Source organism: Hippoglossus hippoglossus, chromosome 16 (assembly GCF_009819705.1).
Source record: "Hippoglossus hippoglossus isolate fHipHip1 chromosome 16, fHipHip1.pri, whole genome shotgun sequence".
NCBI classification, from domain to species: domain Eukaryota; kingdom Metazoa; phylum Chordata; class Actinopteri; order Pleuronectiformes; family Pleuronectidae; genus Hippoglossus; species Hippoglossus hippoglossus.
In genome coordinates, this window is record NC_047166.1 from 8,732,099 (window position 1) to 8,753,784 (window position 21,686).

Here is a 21,686-nt window from a genome sequence, read left to right on the forward strand (position 1 = left end):
GTCAGGCGAGACGAGAGGAAGCAGGAGAACAAGCGGCTGCCACTGTTTCCAGCCCAGTGCAGTTTGAGTCTTTAAAGCCCAGAGCCCTCACATGGCTGAGAGTGGGCACTGCAGATCCACTCTGAGATACAGACAATGATGTCGAATGTCAGTGACGATATTCACTAATAACGTAAATACATTCATTTCAAAACCTATTCAGTATTTTCTGCTTTAGACGTCAGTAGATGATAATATTCAGCCATGGAACTCATTGTTCTACTCTCAGTCCATACTGCCGACATGTGGTGAAACGGTGGAATTACAACTCAGTTATAGAAAAGACAAACTCATGTTAATTAATGAGGATTCAAAAAGGATCATGCTTAAAATGTTTATTGAATCAACGTCTGCAACAACAACATTGGAAAAATGCAGACAACCAACACAGATTGAAATCAACATTAATTCAAAGATAAACATACATTGCTGTCCTCACAAGGCAATTGAACAAAATAAACACCTGGTTGGCACCAAAACACACAAAAAGACACAGAATTTAATTTTGAAGCAGTGATTATTTCCTCAATAAATCGGACCAACTACTACTGACCTGTTTAATCCTCAACCATGATGATGACAGACATGTCAGTCTACTAGCAGGGTCTGTGTCCGCCCCTGTGTGAACTCCATACAGAACTATTTAATCCTGATGAATTGCAACAGATTTTATGGGCTTAATCCAGATTTATCCTAATCCATGTCAGCACACTTTTAGACAAAGTGGACAAAAAAGTGTTTTTGAAGTAACAGATATCCTTAACAATTACAGCACTGTGTTTATCCTCCGTTACTTGATTTAATATGGCTTTAAGGATGGATGGATGCAAGTAGAGGCTAGAGGCCGGTGCTATCAAGTAAAGTCACTCACAAACTCACCAACTGAACTGAGAGGCACTGAATTTTCACACGTAGGGCAAAGGCCAGAAGCAGAAAAAACGCAAGAAAAAAAACACAACTATTGAAATCAAACACAAACATAAATATAATTTTGCCCCAGCACTTAACTCCCCCTCCTCACTGCAGTTTAAACCCTGATGCCGTCACGGTCTCCGAGTCCCGTCGCCTGATTAACTGCAGCTAATAGCTCCTCCACAGGGCGCCTGGTTTTCAGCGACTTCCCGCCCCCTGGGTTTGGAAAGCAACAAGAGCCGACAGAGCTAACATGTCATTCCCACATATATTGTGCTTCTGCTAACCAGCTCATAATGTGTGTGACAGCTCCACATTTATAATGCAACGCAGTTTGCTGTTCACCAAACACATAACTGCTCCACGCTTCTGTCATGTACTTACAACGTATCCTGACTATGTTACATTCAACAGAATAATCTAATTAAAAACTTCTTTGATTTATTTCCAGTTTAAGAAAAATAAGTTCATTATATCTCTATAGCTGTATGCTACAGTCATGCATATAGTGCACTTTGTATCTTGCTGGCTCAAGCTGATCAGGGTTTAAAATGGTAAAAATAACAAAAAACAAAGAGCAACACACAACAGCAACAGAAAAAATCATGACTACCTATCAAATGTTGATATTCACACGTTCTGACTCTCCCGCGATGGTGCTCATTTCATGTCTGTGTCATTTTAGGTAGAAATGAGCACTGGCTCAATCACACACACTCATACATGCACACATATTTACACAGGCCAGTGTATGCAGGGGCTTCTCACTCATCACACAAACATGGCCGGCGACACAAAGCTTTCTCCGCGGTTGACATTGGGCCCCTGGTGATCGTCCTGGGGGTCACTGTCTGTGCGCATGTAGGGAGGCAGGACCTCGCTGTCTCCGGGATCATCCCAGCCAGAGGGGGCAGCAGAGAAGTAATGCTCCCTATCCTCATCTTCATGGTAAGCATCCAGGTCCTGTCAGAGATAAGGCAGCGGTCACGTATGTTAAAACTGCATCGATCAGAACGAAAAACATGTGTCTCCTGGTTTATAAGCAGTGCTAGAATAGAGAAGCTCTGATGTTGACCTATTATTATTAATAAAATTAATAATGATTATTATCATTATTATTATAACTATGTATCATTTTTTCATTTAAATAGCTATTTATAAATTTGCCTTTTAAAAGCCTGAATCATGTAATATAACATTATATCTACATCACTACACTGCATCAGTTTAACCAGAGAAAAATGACTTACTTCATTTCAAATAGTGTCATTTAACTACTTGTCATGTTCAACCTTGGTCTGGTTTTTACAAAGTGAAAAAATACAAATGATAATCTGCATCATTGCCTTGAATTTCTGGCAGAATCTGACGAGTAAACTGTCATTGTGAGCTCCTTGGGCTAATCGGTGTATTTTTAGCAGCGCTGCGATGACGCAGTGACACACACCATTAACCAAAGTTTTATTAAAATCCAATGGTGAGATCAGCCTGGTTCCAGACTGAATCATGGCCCAGAAGCAGAGGGGTGAAAAAGAAATGGCCACTCAGTCAGAATACCAGGCTGATCTTAGACGCTGCTCTGTGAGGGAGGCTGCAGCTGAATGAGACGATACAATAACAGAATAAAATAAATAAATTAACATCCTAATTTACCCACAAATTAAGAAATTGACCACAGATGGAATAATTGAAAGATCTGGTCTTTCATTTCAACCCTCAATGTTCCATTGAAAATTTCCAGAATTTGCAAGAAGTTAATTTAACTAAACACTGCATTATAATTTAAACCTTCATCTGTGCAATTACTTAATAATGCATTATATTCTAGCGGCACAGTGGTGCAGTGTTAAGCACCGTCACAGCAAGAAGATTCCTAGTTTGAATCCCAGTTTGTTTGGGGGTCTGCATGTTGTCCCTGTGTTTGCTCTGGTTTCCTCCTGGTACTCCAGTTTCATCCCCGAAAAACACGCAGATTGAATGAAAGGTAAATTGGAGATTCTCAATTGTTCCTAGATGTGAATGGTAATTATTTCTCTGTATGTTCGCCCAGTATCATGTGGGTTTGGCTACAGCCCCTGCCTGCTACCCTCAAAAGGATAAGCTCTATAAATAAAGGATGCTCCTTGTGGAACACACGTTCTGCATTCCGACGAGGCCAGGCTGCATATAACACACGTGTAACACACAACAGACCCACTAATGATCCAGCAGGATTGAAGAGGTTGTAATTAATGAATAAAAATGGGAATCATCCTCAGACGTCTCCCTGATGAACGTAATGCACTAAATAAGACATGTTCTAAATAAAGCATGGAGCACTGGAGGACAGACAAAGAATATTGTCCATTTCAGTGACAGTGATCCGACACCTTCTCCTTGTTAATGAACACGTGTCCTTACCGTGACTGGCTCATCACTCTGGGTAGTGTAGTACTGGGTCTGTAGGGGTCTGTCCTCAGCCACCGGGGCATAACTTGGGTTCGCCTGCTGAAGATAGAAAACAAACCTGATAACTCTGCCGACAGTTCTTTGCTTTGTATCTGACAAAACAGTTTAGCTGTTGATATTGTTGTTGTTGTTATTTCAGACGTGTGTCGAAGGCGACTCACCCCGTTGGTGATGTTGTTGGTCTTCTTGGGGGGAGGGGGCTTGTACTTAGGTGGACCACTGCAACACAAACACACACAGCCGCTTAGTGAGTCACAACAAATATGACACATGCTGCGTGACATTTTATCTAACACACAAAAAACATCTGAGCATGAAGACGACAACAACTCGTCATCCACACGCTGATACTCACTCTCCACTTTGTTTCTTGTTGCGATGCTTCTGGTACATGGCTATGGCAGTTCCGATGATGGCCAGCAGGAGGATGACTCCGATGATGGCTCCTATGATGCTGCCTGTGGTCGCACCTTTCTCTGGAAGACGAGTTTCTGCAGGAAAAAGAAAAGAGAGAAAACGGATGAAATCAAAGAAGTGGACATGAATAACTTGTTGGGCTGAAAGGAGCAGCTACGGTCAGATCCAGAATAGAGCCTCACTGGCTTTTTATTGGTTTAACACAATGGTTCCTGACCCTTTTGCCTTGTTTGCCTTCAAGTTAAGGCCTGATTGAAGCCTCTTGTCATTCTCTACATGTGTCAATGAGCAGTGAGCAGAGTAACTGTGACTTTTAGAAGCCACAGGAGATAAAGGGTCCGGTAGAAACTGTAAAACAAAGGGGGGAAATCCTCTAAAGTTCAAAACCTAATGTATTATAGCTCATTTGAAACTGAAGCTCACAGAAACTGAAGTGAGAAAGCCACAATTAGCTGTTTTGTGCTCGACTATTTCTTGGCTGAGACAGTTCAGACTGGATAAAAAGATGGACGACGCATCTCCACTTCCTCCCACCATCCAGAAATGTAGGCAACATATCGTCGAACGCCACCATCTTGTGCACTTGGAGCCAGTCTGCCCAGTAGCGTACGGGGGATGGGGAAACAGTAGCGAAGTCCCACCCGTACACTCGCTCGACCAATGAGTCAATCTCAACTGTCAATCATTGTATTTTTACCACTTTTTTTTCATAGCATCAAATAACTAAGGAAAACCAAACTTACTGGAAATGACAGAAACCATCTTAAAGAAAAAAATATTCAGCATGAACTTTGACTTTTTAATTTGGTCCATCCACTAACATAGAAGAAGCAGGATTTATGATCTACACTGCAGCCAGCCACCAGGGGGTGATAGAGATGCTTTGGAGTCACTTGTGGGGAGACATTATGTCGTTCATCTTCATACACAGTCTATGACTGAGACCAGTAACTTCACTGATTACCTGACATCTGCTCATCGATCTTCATAGATTATAAAAGAGGATGAAGGCTGATGCAGCTGAGAGATTTAGGATCAGCAAAGAAAGTGGCCCTTGATAAATAATTTTACTTCACAACAATGTTTTTCTTTCAGACTGTTGATAAGTAAAAATAGGTTTTATAATCTTCTCCATTTGTGAATCATCCTCCAACAGCTTAAATTTACTTTGAAGCCGCTTTCAGGAGTCCTGCGCCTCTACATGATTAAGGGTGGTCTGATAAAAGAGGATCAGCAGAAGAAATGAGTGTTTGTGTGTGTGTGTGTGTGTGTGTAAGGAAGTACAGAAAGGGTATTGATTAGAGTGTCAAGTCACAGGGGTGATTAAGACGAACCAGAGGAATCATGCAGAGGTTCCACTAATGAACCATGACTACACTTAACATGAACCAACGCGCACACACACACACACACACACACACTGTGTTTACTGGAGGTGCAACCCGGCTCATTATCCCCCCCCATATTCCCAGGGGGATTATGCTAATGAGGGGGTGGTGGAGGGCAGAGAGGATCTGACGCTCATTTGATGAGAACAAACCCTGGTCGTAATAATTGGAAAGGTCATGACTGAATGTTGTTAGTCCCCTAATTACAATTTTCCTCCAACAATAGACTACTTTGAATATCTCCTAAAATAATTTCCGCAGATTGAAAAGTCTAATGATCACGTCTTTCTCTCGCTCTCATTACGAGCCAACACATCGTCTCTGCTCTGACCCGCCTGTTCTCCCCTTTACTCTACCTTTGCTTTTCATTGTGCTGATTCACACAGACAGCCTGTATTAGGTTTGAATACGTAACCTTCACAAAAGACTGTGGGTTGGTTGGTTTTTGCAACTCACCGAATTCACAAGACTAAAATAAAACATGTGAATGAGAAATGAAAGACAAAAAAAGAAGAAAATGAAAGTGGATATCAAAGTCACTGAGTTTGCAACTATTTTAAAGATGAAACAAAATGTTTTCCTGTGATATAATGAAAATAAAATCTTTTAATGGGGTGGACTGAGTTAATTATATTACTTTTATTCTGTTGGGTGCAAATAAGTTTTACATTGTTTTTTTATCCTTTGTGCAAAACTTTGATTCCCCCTGTCTTGGGACTAGAACCAACATGTGGTGCCCTCATTGCATCTAAAGTACTTTTATGCTTCTGTAGGGACACAAACTGTCAACGGCACATCTATATGTACAGTGTGAAATGTGTGTTTCTTATATGTTACACATTTTATTCTCAAAATTCAAATCAAACAGGATTTTTAAGTTGTATGAACTGTATGAAGTACTGTTACTTTGTTAGTAAATATTAGGGCTGCGCAATATGGACAAAAATTATACAAAGATAAAAATGTTTGTATCAGTTGAAGTCTCATAATAAATGTCACATTATTTATTTTCAGTTTACAGACTCATTTTTCCTCCTGAGTGAAGGTTGTGGTTTTAAACTTTATGGGCAGAGAATAGATTCATTATTTAATTTTACTGCCGAGCCGTAGTATATATGTTGCATAAACTGATGAAGTGTAGATTAGGTTGTATTCTCTATTTTAGCAATAGCTGAATACAAATACTGTGAAATAAGGATTATTTGATTGATATATTAGAGCTGCGATATTAGACTAGATATTTTCTAGTATAATAATATGATATTACGAATGTAGTTCTCTCCTTTAAGGTTGCGACAGATTAAAGTGATACAATTATGTTAGTCGGTTTTAATCATGTATTTGGTAAAAAACGTTGTTTCTTTTGTCAGCACATTAGATTCAGAGCAAAGAAAAGTGTCTACACATTATTTATTGAAGGCAATGATGATGAAGAGCAGCTATTACCCAGCGGAGGAAATTCAGACTGAGCTGCAGGAAATTAAAACTAATTATTCATGCAACAGTCAAACCAGAAGCTTGTAAAACACTTTTTGTTTCAGCTCAACCATAAGACACAGAGTCTGAGGAGGAAATTTAAAATGAACGATGCGGAACAATTAATCAAGTTTCTCCGAGGGCTGTCATGATGGAGAGCGGGGAACATTTTCCTGTGGCATTTCTCAAAGTCCTGATGGTTCTGCTGTGTTTTTCCTTTTTTTTCATTTAGTGATTCAATAGGAACGGAGAGATGATTTGCATAGTAGAACACGGACGAGAGGAAAAAGGCCAGGCTGCCTCCATGTATTCTCAAACAATAGATTCAGATTGGATGTGATTTACTCGCTGGCATTCAGGCTTTATTACGATCCAAGTGTTGACAGTGAAATTTGGCATTAAACACATCTAGTGTCTTAAAATCCCTGTCATGTAATATGGGGGACCGTCCACGTGGGGGTGCTGTGTCACTTTAAAACCAAACAGCCACGGGACACTCATTGTAAACCTGATACCTGCCTAGTGTCTTGTTTTCACTGCTTCCTCATTCCACTGCTGTGTCTGTTTATCATCACATCCCCCTCCTCCATTTTTAGTCTTTTTTCCCTTCAAACTCTTTATACCGCGGCCCACCCTCAACCCCTCTGCGTCATTATCCCACCAATGTAATCTGCACTCGGCAGGTTTCAGGTAGAAATCTGTTCTCTCCCCTTCGCTAACCTCCGATGGAGAAGAGAGAGCTGCAGGCGAAGAGGCCAATTGTGTGGATTGAGGTGCGATGCCTGGGTGTGAATGACTTGACTCGAGAGTTCGCCCTCCGTGTTGGCCAGGGACACCAGCCATGTCTCGCGCTAATGAAATACCCCAGACGGACAGAGAAAGAGAGAAGATGTGTGTGTGTGTGTGTTAAAATCCATGCAGCTCTTCGCCAAGGACGTATAACAGACGTGTATTCATCCACATTTGAGGAGCACATCTACGCTCATGCAAATGCAAAATACACACACCTATGTATAGACCATGCTCACAAACACACATTGTATTTAGAGGCAGCTGACATCCTGTGTTGCATCCCCGTCACTCAGTCTGACATATTTACACAAACACACCGCTCGGCAGCGTGCCCTTTGCCCTGCTGCCTTTCCTCTCACATGCAAACACAAAGACATACCTACGTACACGTTAAGACGCAAACAGAAGCGCACACCCAAACACTGAATCTGAACCAACACTTTGCATTTATTTCCTTTACTGTGAATGAGATGGTCCTCCCAGTTGAAACCCAGTTAAAGGTCAACTCCAGCCCTGTGAGCAGATCAATGCAGGGACCATCAAGTCAGATCCACATGTACGCCTTCCTATACGCGAGCGCTCCATCACTCACCCTCGCCTGCACGGCCAGCCAGTCAACCACAGGCCACCGCTCTCCCACGGGGCACAGGAGACGAGGGGGAGGACGGATTGGGAGTGGAGGAAGAGGAGATAAGGCTGGATGGTTGACTGAAACTTTCTGAAATTGCCACAGAACCACTTCACTAAGTTTGGAAAAAAGAGAACACCAGAATCTTTCCAGCTTTAGAATGCATGGTTGAATCTCTGCAAGTCTGCAGCCAGTGGCTATAGAGTTTTCCACTTTGTACTTTGTTCTCTTCAATTCCGTTTTAAGATAGTTGTAGAGAGGGGGGAACATTTTTTGGGAGACGCATCATCAGTCCTGAAAAACTTGGGCATATGAGTCACCGACAGGAAAGCTCAGTACTCAGGTATGAAGATTCATTAGAAGTGAGTCAAGGAGAGAGAGGGGGTACTGAAGAGGTGAGTTGGGGGGGAGGATGACATTGAGTAGGTGAGAAGAGGAGGACTCCAAAAAAAGGAAATGAGGGTGATGCAGCAGGAAGTGCCAGGCGACTGCAGATGAAGGCCGTGATTAAGGGGATGGTTTCAGATAAGTACAGAGGGATTTCCCTGCTGATGCCAGCAACGGGCTGATCACACACTGAGAGGATGAAGGAGTGGGAAGACAAAGATCTCACATCCCTTTATTTTCCACTCAATCCCTTGTTCTGCCTCTTCCTGTGTGTTTACTCCTCTCCCTGAAGGGATTAAGGTTAACATGCTGCCCTATCCTCAGCTTCCCCGCACAGGACGGGGCTTTCGCTGCATTTATCTCCTCCCCTCCGCTTCCATCCATCCCTCCTTCGCTACCCATCATGTTTCCCATCATCCCGCTGCACCGCCGATGTAATTTGGAATTTGCTTGTCAGGGCCCCGGTGATACAACACACACAAATCTGCCTGGTCTCTCCCTCTGCATCTCTTATCTCTGCTGCCTAATGAGGTGAGATAAGTCTGTTTTCATTACCTTTCCTGACCTCTTCACCAAAACTGGCCGCCACGCAGGGAAACTGCACACACCTACACAGGTTGACTGAAAATGAGAAACTCTCAGTCCTGGAGAAAAAAAGTGGTTGACCTTGGTTTAAGTGATGAGCAGGTAATTGGTAACTAGAAAAGCAATCAGACTGTGGCTGATGATCAAATTCTTTCCTAATGGGTTAACTTGACAATCAACCAAAATATCCCAAAACCCAAGACGTGCCGTTCTCTTCGGCCCTGTGGCGGTGATGTTGTGAGGTCGTCACTGCGTGTGAATCCTTCCCCCGTGTCATCTCCCTCGCATCTTTTTTACCCGAGTCGCTCTCCAGTATGTTTTTTCAGCCAAGTGAGAAATGTCTATTTAATTATACCAATCCACAGTGTTTGATCACCCCCACCACCATTTGGAAGAGCAAACACTTTTTGATTTAGAATTCCCTTTTTTAATATCAGCGAGGTTTTTTTTTCTTTGTTGGTTTTAGAACGTCAGTGGAAACTTCTGCAAAGGCTCTTCACTGAAAGCGAACCTCGAATGCGACGAGTCTAACCGGTTTTTCGGCAGAAATTCGAGCTGTTTGAACTCTGCTGAATCACGCGGCCGCGGCAACACCCAGCATAGAAAAAACACAAGGCTGCCACAGTCACAGCGGAGGGCCTGGAGATGAGATTAGGACAGAATGAATTGATGGCCTCTGAGAGAGATTAAGATAAAGAACAGTACATGTAATCTCATTGCTCACTAAGAGGAAAGAGAAATCCCAGCCTTTAGTTTCAGAGGTTGACTCGGTAAAGCACACACCCTATCTATCTATTGACGCTTTCATTCAGGCTGAGCTGTGTGTGTGTGTGCACCTGGTAATACAGTAACCCAATAATCAACAGTATAGATAACTGCACAGAATGGAATGAGGTGGGAGTCGGGAAACAGGGGAGGAGGGGTGGGGGGGTGAGAGACAGAAACCAGGAAGAGAGGAAAAACAAACGTTATAGACATATATACAACAAAGTAAAGCTAGAGACAGGGAGTATACACGAGCTGCAGGACTGAGCACACACACACACACCTACGGCCGCACACTTTAATTATTCACAATCAATGCAAGTGCCACAGTGTTGAGTGCCTCAGCTACTCTGACATTCGCTTTATGGCAGTTGAAGACCTGCTCCCCCCACGACCACAATCACTGTCGCCATCACTGTCATCACAGCACTCATGACGCCATTAAAATTAATTTCGCAAAAAACAAAATCGGATCCGATTGATTGTGCTGATTCCCACAATAGGAGCAGCTCAACGTCTGAGAGAGGACGGACTCTGACTATTTGACAGAAGGAAACGCTGACTGAATTTCTGTGTGTGTGTGTGTGTGTGTGTGTGTGTGTGCGCGCGCGTGTGTGGCCAAGGTTTTTTTTAGTTGGAGCAGATCAGTGATGCTGGTCATTTCTAATCTTCTGTGATTCCAGAGTTCAACCTTTGTTCATTTCAACTGCATGAACTGAGGATTAAAAACCACTGGCAGCGAAACAGTGGAATCATTTAAGGTACATTTGTCCCTGTGGCACAGAAAAGGTCCTTTTGGAGAGAAACGCGGAGCTTTATTGAAACACCATTGCTGACATTAGACATAATTGTAGTTTTTTTATGCTTAAACTACAAGAAAATGATGCAGCAAGTCAGTGATCACAGCATCTTGATAAAGAGAGTTGGCTTTATTTGAATAGAAAAGGAATGTGGGAGTTTACATCCAATTCCGAGGATACTTTTGAGCTTCATTAATAACTTAGTTGGCTGTGAATTCTCATGATTTCAGCTACTCTTTATTTGCAGTTATTATGCAAACGATAATTGAAATGATAATTGAATAGTTTTAATACTGTTGCAGGATCAGCAAATGGGTTTTCTCTTCAGATGCCAACCGGCTCTGAGCCCCATGTCATTACAGCACCAGCAGGGGTTTGTGTTCCAGGTTCATCATCCAGATGTGTTTCACTGACATGGAAATATTGGTTAGTTCTGCTGTTGTGAGGAGTTTGTGTACTGCTGAACTTAAAAAGTAATTAGAGCCGGGGGAGAATTTAACAAAGAAAAGGAAATTTGGAGGGAAGTAACATAAGGTAATTGTTCATACTCATGTTAGTTAGACAGCTAATTTTATCAGCTGAGTCATATTGTGAAGAAGGCTGAAAAGAGCTGAGTCTCAATTCACTGGCTGCTTCCTCCAACGGACACATGTTGGCCCGACGGAAAGCCCGATTGCTTCACCACCTTGTCCCGCCCTTACAGCCGTTGCCTAGTAACAAAGCTACGGACAAAACCGTTTATCTGTTGATTATAAATGTTGAAAAGATGTTTTTTTTAAAAAAAACATGTGTACTCGGTTGGGTACTTCAATCTAAAAATAAATTCTATCTTTTGCCGGATCCAGGGATTGTTTTCACTTTTCCAACAGTTTCCTTGGTATCTCGTGGATCTTGATGAAAACTATAAGGCATGTTTAGGGGACTGGTATGTACGAGTGTGTGAAATCTGGTGCACTTGGATTGAGTTTGGGCCGTGGTGTCGGTATGCTCTCTACTGAGAAGTGTCGTAGTTCAGTATGTGATAGGAGATATCTTGGGAATGAAACTTTTGTAATCATCACACATCAACCACGTTATGGCTTATTGATGATTTTAATCTTCTAGTCAACTATAAGCATATCAGAGTTAAATGCTTCCACTTGCCATCATTACTTCATTTTTTGTGTGTGTGTATATTTTCACTGTTTCGTTGTTTATCTATTTAGTCTTTGTTGTTGTGTGTCAATGTTTTTCTATGAATTTATTTTATGCATAGGTGCTCCCTATATGGAGCCCCTGCAGACAGTGCAACCCATTTGGCCCCCACAGCCTGATACCTGTCCTCATGGAAAGTTCACTCTTGGTAGGCAGAAGGGAGAGAGCATTGTTTCATTAGAGCCAGTACCAGTTGAAGTGCACTATCAGTCTAAAGCAAAGCTCCAACCTCAGTCTTTCACTGCAAATACCCTGCCAACCTCAATGTAATCATGGAGAACAGGCCTGAGTAAGAGCTGTCTGCCTAGAGAATTTGTTTTTCCAGAACCTTTTTAAAGTTTGCTTCAGTTTAATTTGCCCCACGCTTGCATAAATTTGGGCTGTCAGCTGTTCAATAGCACATAATTCGGAAACACTGAAGTAATCCTGTTGCATTGCGGCGGCGAACCAGCTCACAAGAGATTATCCCTTCTGATTGTTATTCAAACCTTTTGCAGAGATGTGCAGATGATGCTCGATGCCAATGAAACATGTAACAAACGGCCAAAGCTACGCAAAGGAAATGAAATGTTGGCAGAATATGCCCTGTTAAGTGAAACTGTTACAACCACCTACTACAACTCGTAGCCTTGCTGTAGTTTGCTGCTGCCTTTAAGCTACGGATCCACCTCTCTCTGACCAATCATCAGCAGCTCAAACACCGTTGGAGACTTTCCCCTTCATCATGTTGGGTGATTTTCGAAAGGTTAAAGTGTAGGCACACCATTATCATCTCTACCCTTTGATTTTCAGACTGCTTCATAAAATAAGTGGCAACTTAAGAAAGGTAGAATTACAGGGAGAAGTACTTTGACGTGTCTCTGAAATGACTGTAGACAACATCGAGTATGCTGTTAGAACTGTGGTGTGATTAGACCTTTCACAAGCTGAGAACTAAAAGGGCACGAGTAGAGTGCGCATAACTCCACCAAGACCCAACAGTCCCCTTATGAAACCACATTTTAATAAATATCAGTCCCCTTAATATGTCTGAATTTTTTCATCATGAATTATTCTCTGAGAAATCAACAGAAATGTAAAAAATTAATAAATAAACATTCCTGCATCCCAGCTCTGCACCAGAATTTAATAGGTTTTCTCTTCTTGTGTCATGACGCACGCACCCCCGCTACATAACTTCATGGAAATTGGTTTAGTCAATTTTCCCCCCGTAATCCTGCTAAAAATCATATGAATAAATATATAGATAAAAACATAACCTCTGACCAAATGCATTCTTCATGTGGACCACACAGTAAAATGCTTCATTCATGCCACATGAAATCAGACAGCAAATGGATTTTCCTCAAACCTGGAGACGATTGGACCAAACATCCCCTGACACACATAAAGCTGATGATAATTTGTATCTCGGATTGAGACACTTTGGATAAATGCTTGCAACATTTTGGCAAGAGTAGATGTTGTGCAAGTCCCCATTTCCACAAGTGTCTGGCTCAAACTGGTGCCAAATACGTGTCTGTAAACTTAAAAGTACAAAACACAAATTGACACATCAGATATGAGAACAGAGAGACAAAAGTAAATCTACAGAATCTGTCAGGATGGCTCGATGTGTTGAACTGCTCCAGTGTTTTGCATTTGAAACGGTTTAATGAAGGAAGTGTTAAAACACTGAATTAATTAACTCCAACTCTCGCGTGTGAGTTATGATTTGCATTTTGTTAAGCACTTTTAACTCAACTTGTGAAATGAAGTTTTGTTGCACTCGACTCTTTAGCTTATAGCTGAACAATACACATTGTATTTCACTATAAAAGGGAATCATTTACATGTAAAACTCAGATTTAATTAAAATGAAGCGGTTGCAAATTTTTGTGACTCTGAATTCAAGGTACAAAGGTACAAAAGAGCGTGTTGCCCCGACTGTACTTTATTAGGTACCAGTTTCCGACAGGTACATTTTTACATAAAAGGACCATTTTTGTCACTGCAGGTTTAGAAATGTTCTCTCAGAGTCACAGAGAGGAACGTATAAAAGTGTTTCAATGTTCAAAGGTACAATGCTCGTAACCTGGAGTTCAGCTGCAACGACAAATTGTTTGTAGCCTTTTAGGGGTCATTGCTACACCTTTATTTCTTGGTGAGTGTACATGTGAGAGTGTGTGCAAGTGTGTGTGTGCATTTTGACATTTTAAAAAGCTGTATGGTGTGTGTGTGTGTGTGTGTGTGTGTGTGTGTGTGTGTGTGTGTGTGTGTGTATCTCTCTGGGGAGATGGCGTGTTCCCTGCCACAGTGCATCAAAGCACACTCCGTTGCCTTGGGAGAAGGCAGGAACTCTCCCTCCCTCTCTCTCTCTCTCCCTCCCTCTCTCTGTCTGTGCTGTGCCTCCATCATTCCCTCTCCTCCATCTCCCTCCGACAAGGTTGCCGTTTGCTTCTTGCTGTCTTCCTGTCAATATTTACAGTCCACTTTACACTGGCACAGAGGTGGTCGGCTGCAGCCAGCAGGGAAAGCAGGGTTGCATTAGCCAAATGTAGCTGTCCACTCAGGACATGAATAATCTGTTGTTCTACAAGCACTCAGCCTCTCGTCCCTTCTCTCTCGCAGTCTTTTACACACACACACACACACACACACACACACACACACACACACACACACACACACACACACACACACACACACACACACACACACACACACACACACACACACACACACACACACACACACACACACACACACACAGGTAGGAGGTGCCGGGTAGAGCTGGAAACAGGAGGTAGATACTTAACAGAAGAGGAACAAGTGCTCAAAAAGCACAGGTCAATTCAGGATCGCAACTAAAAGAGCGCATTGGAATTTGTAGACCAATTTTATCCCTTTCAAATATCAAACACATTAAACTAATTATGACACATTAAAGCATCGCCTCTAAATTAAAGTTGGGATGTTAAAACGCTGCACGTTATGTTAATCTATCGTTCGGAAAAATATGGTAAATATACGACAACATGTTATGGTCTTATCACATCAGTGATGCTTAAAATATAATCACAGTCAGTTGGGAAACAAGCAAAACGCAGTTTTTATCACTGAGGGAAACTCTTGGGTTAAACTGGAAGATGTCTGAAGCATGAGGATAATGATGCGTCAAGAATTGATAAAGGAGGCCATAAAAGAAATCAACATCTCATCACGAAACAAAACGATGTTCAGTGATATTAACTGTTGCAGTGTTGTATATTACATCAGAAACATGGTTAATAAATCCCTCTAGTTAATAAATCATAACATTAAATTATCCCCAGCTGTAAGAAGTCTAAAGGATTTGACATTTAAAGGAATACAAAGACAATATGTATTATTCGCTTTTATGCTGAGAGTCAGAAAAAAAAGATCAAGCCCACCAGTCTGTATTAGCTCTGAGGAAAAAGCTGCATGAAAATCAAACCAGATCTGACAACAGATCTAAAACATTATTAGAGACTTTCCGATACCATTTCTCATTTCCTGATATGATTCCGATACCTGGACTTTACATTTTTTATATTTTAAACAACTTATACAACATATTTTAACAGCTGTACGCTGCTAATCCTGTACGGAACACATTGAGAGAATTGATGCCAAATAATTTCTTTTTTTATATAGCTCGTCAGTCGTAACTGAAAAACAACACAAACGAATAAATATAAGGAACACAATACAAAACCATTCCTTACATAAAAAGACACGTGAATTTTGAAGTGGTGCCAACCCTCACAATCGAAGTCTCGCAATCGTTACACGTGGCCGTTTTACTTGAGGGACTAATCATTGTGAAATGTTGCCAAATTCCTGCCATTTTAATTAGCTCTGGCCAATGCTACCACAAATCACTTCTTCGCCTCTCTAACGACAGAACTGTTGCTGTTTGGCTGTTGAAGAAGAAGGGATTTCAGAGAAAAGAAAATTGCAGTTTTATTTGGGGGAAACTAATATACTTTAAAGACGTGGTACGGACCAGTACATAGATTTGCGTACTCGCCGATGCCCGACCTGGCAACTTTTGGCAGTATCAGAGTCCTTCTCGATGTTGGTTTCAGCACCGGAACCTCTCTACTTATTATTTGTTTGATATATACAAAAACAGACATGTAAACAATGACAATTGCAATTAAGTTAATGTTCTATGACATTAATTAATGAGCTTCAGATTGATTTATGAAGTTCTGTATCCCCCTGCTCCGCCATGCTAAGCTAAACTAACCACACCCTGGCTCTGCAGCTCCAGCCTTGAAAATCTATTTCATCTCGTCTCTGCAGGAGAGCGAACCTACTTCATGCGAGAGTGAAAGTGAAAAAATTCAAAGGGCTTTTCAAAAAGCAGCAGGTGTCCTACATTCTCAGTGACACGGAAGAAGATGTGTTTTCATGTAAATCGGAAATTCATCTGTTGATTGTGACGATGTTGGATCACACTCAGAGGTTTAAAGATGAGTAAAGCGGCTGCGGTAATGGAAAGTGACTTTGGAAAGCAACCCTCCAAGTAAATACTGTAATTTACAGTAAACGCTGCAATCGGAGAATATCCAGCCACCTTTTATACCTCAAAATGCCTCCAGGCTCCTCATCCATCTCCTCGCCCTGCTTTTTCCGCTCCGCGCTCTCCCTCCTCCACTCGTGTCACTGCGGCCTGGAGGCCAGGCAGCCTGGTGAAGCTGGTATGTTTACCTGCCCTCCTAACCACTGCTAACCTCTAGCTAGGAGGGACTCTCACCTCATTACCCACCACTCAGCCACACACACACAACCTCAAACCCCACTATCCTCTTAGATTTCTCCCCTACAGCCAGGATGCTACTCTGTAATAGCCTCCGTGTACTGCAATCTATTCAGCTGCCTGCTGTGTAAAAATGTTAGATATAATGAGAAGGGGAGAAGAAAAAAAAAACATCCAGGACTTGGCTACGGCTCCTTCCCTCTGTCTTTCTCTGAAAACGAGGAGAGTCAGCTCGTTCGTTTCTCTCAACTCTCGCCCGACTCACATGAGAGTGCTCTTCATGTCGCCCTCCTACCAAGTTCCTCACACAGACTGTCAGAATATAACAACGTGCGGAGAGGGAGACAGAGATGGAGAGGGAGGGGAGAGAGTGTAGAACATATAGGAAAGAACATAGAGAACTGAGTGCATAGAAGATTCAAGCTGGAGGGTGGAGAAGTCGACGTTGAAGATGTGTGGGAGGGGAAGGAATCGAACGGAGAAGTATTTGTGGCACCTAGAAAAGTTGAATATGTCCCACTCCTTCAGCTTCATAAAACTAATGATCCCTATTCACAATGTGTTGCATGTGTGTGTGTGTTTTTGTTGGGATAATGATTTCCTTTCAAGTGTTTGCACCTACTGTATTGTTGACCACAAAGAAGGCAACCGAAAAGAGCCGCACACATGGTCCTGAGAGTGCCGTAGCTGTAATAGGCCCCATTTCTCCCTCAAACTGCCTCTCATCAGCCCCTGATTAATGACACACTGAGCCATAATGGCCCCGCGCGCTCTCCACATTCATTCACTTTGCTCTTCATCCAATGCCCCTGGAGAGAAACCACAACAATGCGGGGCTGTCGAGATACCCCAAAACTACGCTCTCGCCGAGCTGGAATTCAAACGCTCATTAAGAAAGACGCTTCCTCCATTGCCATTCAGTTATGCAATGCCACAGGGAGCTGGTGGACAGAAACAGCAAAAATACAGAGGGGATGGGAAGGTGCAGAATGAAGCACACAGGGCTCAATCTATCTGTACGGGAATAAAGGATGGTTTCATTAGTGATTAAATGTGGTTGATTGGCTGCCGGGGATGGAGTGCTGGTGATTTATGCAACCTATATTCTGGCACAGGATACACACACACACACACACACACACACACACACACACACACACACACACACACACACACACACACACACACACACACACACACACACACACACACACACACACACACACACACACACACACCAAATCTGTGCATCTGTAGATACATCTGTGAGGCAAAAAAACAAACTGTTGTTGGAAACCAGAGGTTTGTTCCTCATTTGATTTCTGCTACTGTTGTTCATGTCAAAATCCTCAAAGGTCATCACTGTGCATCACTGTCAACAATACATCAGAGCGCTGCTGTAACTCACTGCCCGACATCTTCGACGTGCAAACACCAACATGCATTAGCAGAAAACATCCAAACTGACTCATCTGCAAATGTTCACGTTTACGGACATGCTTTAACCCTCAGGTTATGCATGGGAAGATATACATACATCGAACAACGTTACACCAAGAGGTCGCCATTAAAAACCCTCACGGCGTCAATAATGAATGACTCTACATTCTTCTCCTCAGCCTTGTATTGAAAGCACTGAAGCAACGCCACTGCTCTCATTGTTCCAGTTCAGTTGCAGGTTAGTTATTAGAAAGGCACTTTAAGCTCTATTCATCTTAATATTCAGATATTAACAAACTCCTTCTCCTCTCAGTTCAGCTTCTCCCGTCCTCCCCCTCAGTGCAGGAGAGTCTGTTTGTCAGCCTCTGAGTTTGTGTGTTTCACAGCAGCAGTATTTATGTTGGGTGTTTGAGAGCGTGTGGGGTAATCAATAGTGTTTCAGTGAAGGACACTTACGGGTTGATTGGAGCCTAAATCCAAGCCAGCATGAAAGACAACATGACAGAAACACTTGCTGCTCGATCTGAGGGGGCTCAGTGTGACATCCACTCTGACTGTCGAGAGAGCGCGCGCACACACACACACACACACACACACACAAACACGCCTGTGAACCCATACGAATGTCTTCAAACACAGTTAAAAACATTTACACACTGCTAGATCAAAGCAGGCAAACTAATGAGTTATTGACAGTCGAGCCCACACACACAAGCACACAATCTACTGCACATTGCATTCCATCCATTCCACGCAAAACAGACGTGACCAGCGTCCTTGTCACACCTGAAGTGTGCTATAATGAGAGTATGTGTACATGTGCATGTGCAGCTTGCCTCTGTGTGTCTGTGTGTGTGTGTGTGTGTGTGTGTGCGAGCGCGTGCATGCATGCACTGAGCTGACTGTGTGTACACAAGTCATTATTAGAGGTTTAGTGTGTGCTCACCAGTCAGTCAGGCTCCAGTCAGAGGAGTCAGCTTAAGGGCTCATAGCAGCTCCCTGAGGAGACACTAAATACCATCAGCCGTTTAAATCCATCCATGACCATTTTAAATATGCAGCACACACTCACTCCATTTTTAATAAGGGCTCTGAGCAAGACAGAGGAAGAAAAAAGGAGGGAGAAGAGACAGAGGCAGAGAGAGAAAAAGAGAAGGAGAGGGGTGCAGACAGAGGAGCAGGAAGAGGGAGGAATACGAGGGGCAAGGAGGAGAGCGGAGTCTGTTGCATTGATTTCTTGGCAGTTTGGCACCAGCCCTGATTCGCCTGGAAAAGCCACAGATGTGTCGGAGGCAGTTAGGCACGCATACACACCCAACTCGGTCACATGCATGTGCACACACAGCACACGCGTGAAGAAAACATACACAGACACAAGCATCGGAGTGCTCATCGAGAGAGAGAGAGAGAGAGAGAGAGAGAGAGAGAGAGAGAGAGAGAGAGAGAGAGAGAGGACACGATGTGCACTCGAACTACCTGCAAGTGTGTGTGTAGATTACAACAGCACCTGTGTGAGGGTAGAAAGGGAGATGATGATGCAAGAGGTTTTGATGCCTTTCTGGGAAAAGAAGCAGGCACTTCTCTGAAGCCAGAGTCAAAAATAGGAACTATTACACACACCTAGATGGGCAGTAAAATTCTCCTTAATCCTCGGCTTAACTTAGCTTAAAAACCTGTCTGCTCTGCGCAGCTTTCAAAGCACACCTGACTGTGTGCGGGTGCATGCACAGCCCGGCAGAACAGCGGGCGAAAAAAAAGTCGGATGTACATTTTCATCTCTGGGCGGATGAGACATTAGGATCAAAGTCGGGGACTGGGGAGAATCAGCCCATCTTAGCTCGGAATCCGTGAGCATCCTCCAGACAGACTACCTGATTAGCTTGGCATTTGTGGCCTATATCCAGCATGGAAAGTGGAGGGAATATTGATGATAAAGCCCGAGGCGGAATTGTATCTCGGTCCTCTTGTAGATCAAAAGGGCACCGGCTAATGGCAGGTTTAGGAGTTTGATTCCCACCGGTGTCACCTGTGCCACTGCACGCAGCTTCAGAGATGCTCACATCAAATATTTGTCAGGCCTTTTGATCCCAAGGAGACATATATGCAAGCAATTGATATCTTGTATTATTCATTTCGTTTATAAGGAGGACAACATCTTCCACTGTGGAGTGTTTTTCGTGTTAATGAATCAGCTGCAAAATGCAAACTACTCCTGCTGGTTAATATTTAAACAGGTAATCTACATCTGTTTGTAGTAAATTTAGATTAAGCTAAAGGAACCTAAAGAGTCTATGAGTTAACCATCTATATCCTTATCCTCCTTATCCTCAGTGTTTATTGGGGCTACATCCACCTAATGATTTAATTACTGATTAACATCACCATTATTACTTCCACCAAGGAGGTTGTGTGTACGTTTGTTTGTTTGTGGGCAAGATTACACAAAACAAACAGATGGATTTCCATGAAACTTGGGGGAAGAATGCAGTTTGTGTCAGGAAAGAACCTTTCCAGGAATATTTTTCACTGTCTTTAACCTTGCAAGATAGGGCGTTGTTTTGTTTAACATTGTCACCATTTACCCAGAAAAAAAAAACTGTCGACATTTTTTTTAATTCACTTATGGAACTGATATCTATGAGTGTGTGAAATTTGGTGCAGCCTGATTGAACATAAGGGGACTTGTGGGCCTTGGCGGAGGTGTGCGCTCTACTGAGTGCCATCCCAGTTTTATCAGTTAATCGATTGATCTTGAATAAAAATCTAAACGATTCAAAATGCTGGTTCTGGCAGAGCAACAGCTTCAAACCAGAGATTCTTCATTACCACAGAAGATCAAGTGAAGCGAAAGCGCATCTGCACAATTGAGAGACGGGAACTAGATAGTGTTTTGCATTCTTAAATGAAAAGTCTTCATGAAGTAGTGTATTAAATTTTCCATTAATTGACTAATCACTGAATCAACAAATGGTTGCTTGTCTAGTTAAAATGAATAACGTGGCTTACAGAGCTTTTTTTTCCAAGCAAATTCAACTCCCACATGATTGGATTCTACAGCCAGGAACAGATAATTTCAGGATATAGATGAAGCTCTACTTCCATCCGTCTTCCACACTCAGTTATGAACGTGATGCTTTCCCAACGTCTGGTGAATTAAAGATGGAAATGACACGTGTGCAAAACACTTCAGTAAATCTGGTGTGTCAACAGTGCTCACTCAGCAGGAGTGATGTCATTCTCAGTGAAAATGGAGCAGCACCTTGCATCACTCGCTATTCCCAGCTTCAGAAAACACACACACACACACACACACACACACACACACACACACACACACACACACACACACACACACACACACACACACACACACACACACACACACACACACACACACACACACACACACACACACACACACACACACACACCCTCTAAACAGGCCCGGTCCCTTTTGCTGCAGGTGACAGGTGTGTCACAGCAGCACGGCAGCAAAACTGGTGATCCCATCTGACAGTCTGAATGACCGGTTAGTCAGCGAGCCGGCTGACTCACTGACCAAGAGCTCAGTCACCGTCACGCCGGCTGCACTGTGTAAATGCGGGGCCGTTCTCAAAAGAAGGAAAAAGGGTGAATGTGTCACTCTC

At 42.7% G+C, this 21,686-nt stretch overlaps 1 protein-coding gene across 2 annotated transcripts in view; it reads right to left on the minus strand.

Annotated features, from left to right (window-relative positions):
- Positions 1 to 359: 359 nt before the first annotated feature.
- The window catches only part of LOC117776798 (nectin-2-like), an 82,402-nt gene continuing 61,075 nt past the window's right edge, over positions 360 to 21,686 (minus strand). Inside the window, exons 7-10 of one of the 2 annotated variants that reach the window (XM_034611098.1) lie at positions 3,755 to 3,890; positions 3,561 to 3,618; positions 3,352 to 3,435; positions 360 to 1,914 (exon numbers count right to left, since the gene is read on the minus strand). In XM_034611098.1, the coding sequence (XP_034466989.1) occupies positions 1,723 to 1,914; positions 3,352 to 3,435; positions 3,561 to 3,618; positions 3,755 to 3,890 (470 nt within the window). In that variant the 3' untranslated portion in view covers positions 360 to 1,722. Of the gene's footprint in view, positions 1,915 to 3,351; positions 3,439 to 3,560; positions 3,619 to 3,754; positions 3,891 to 21,686 lie in introns of both variants that reach the window. The other variant, XM_034611097.1, reaches the window with a different exon arrangement.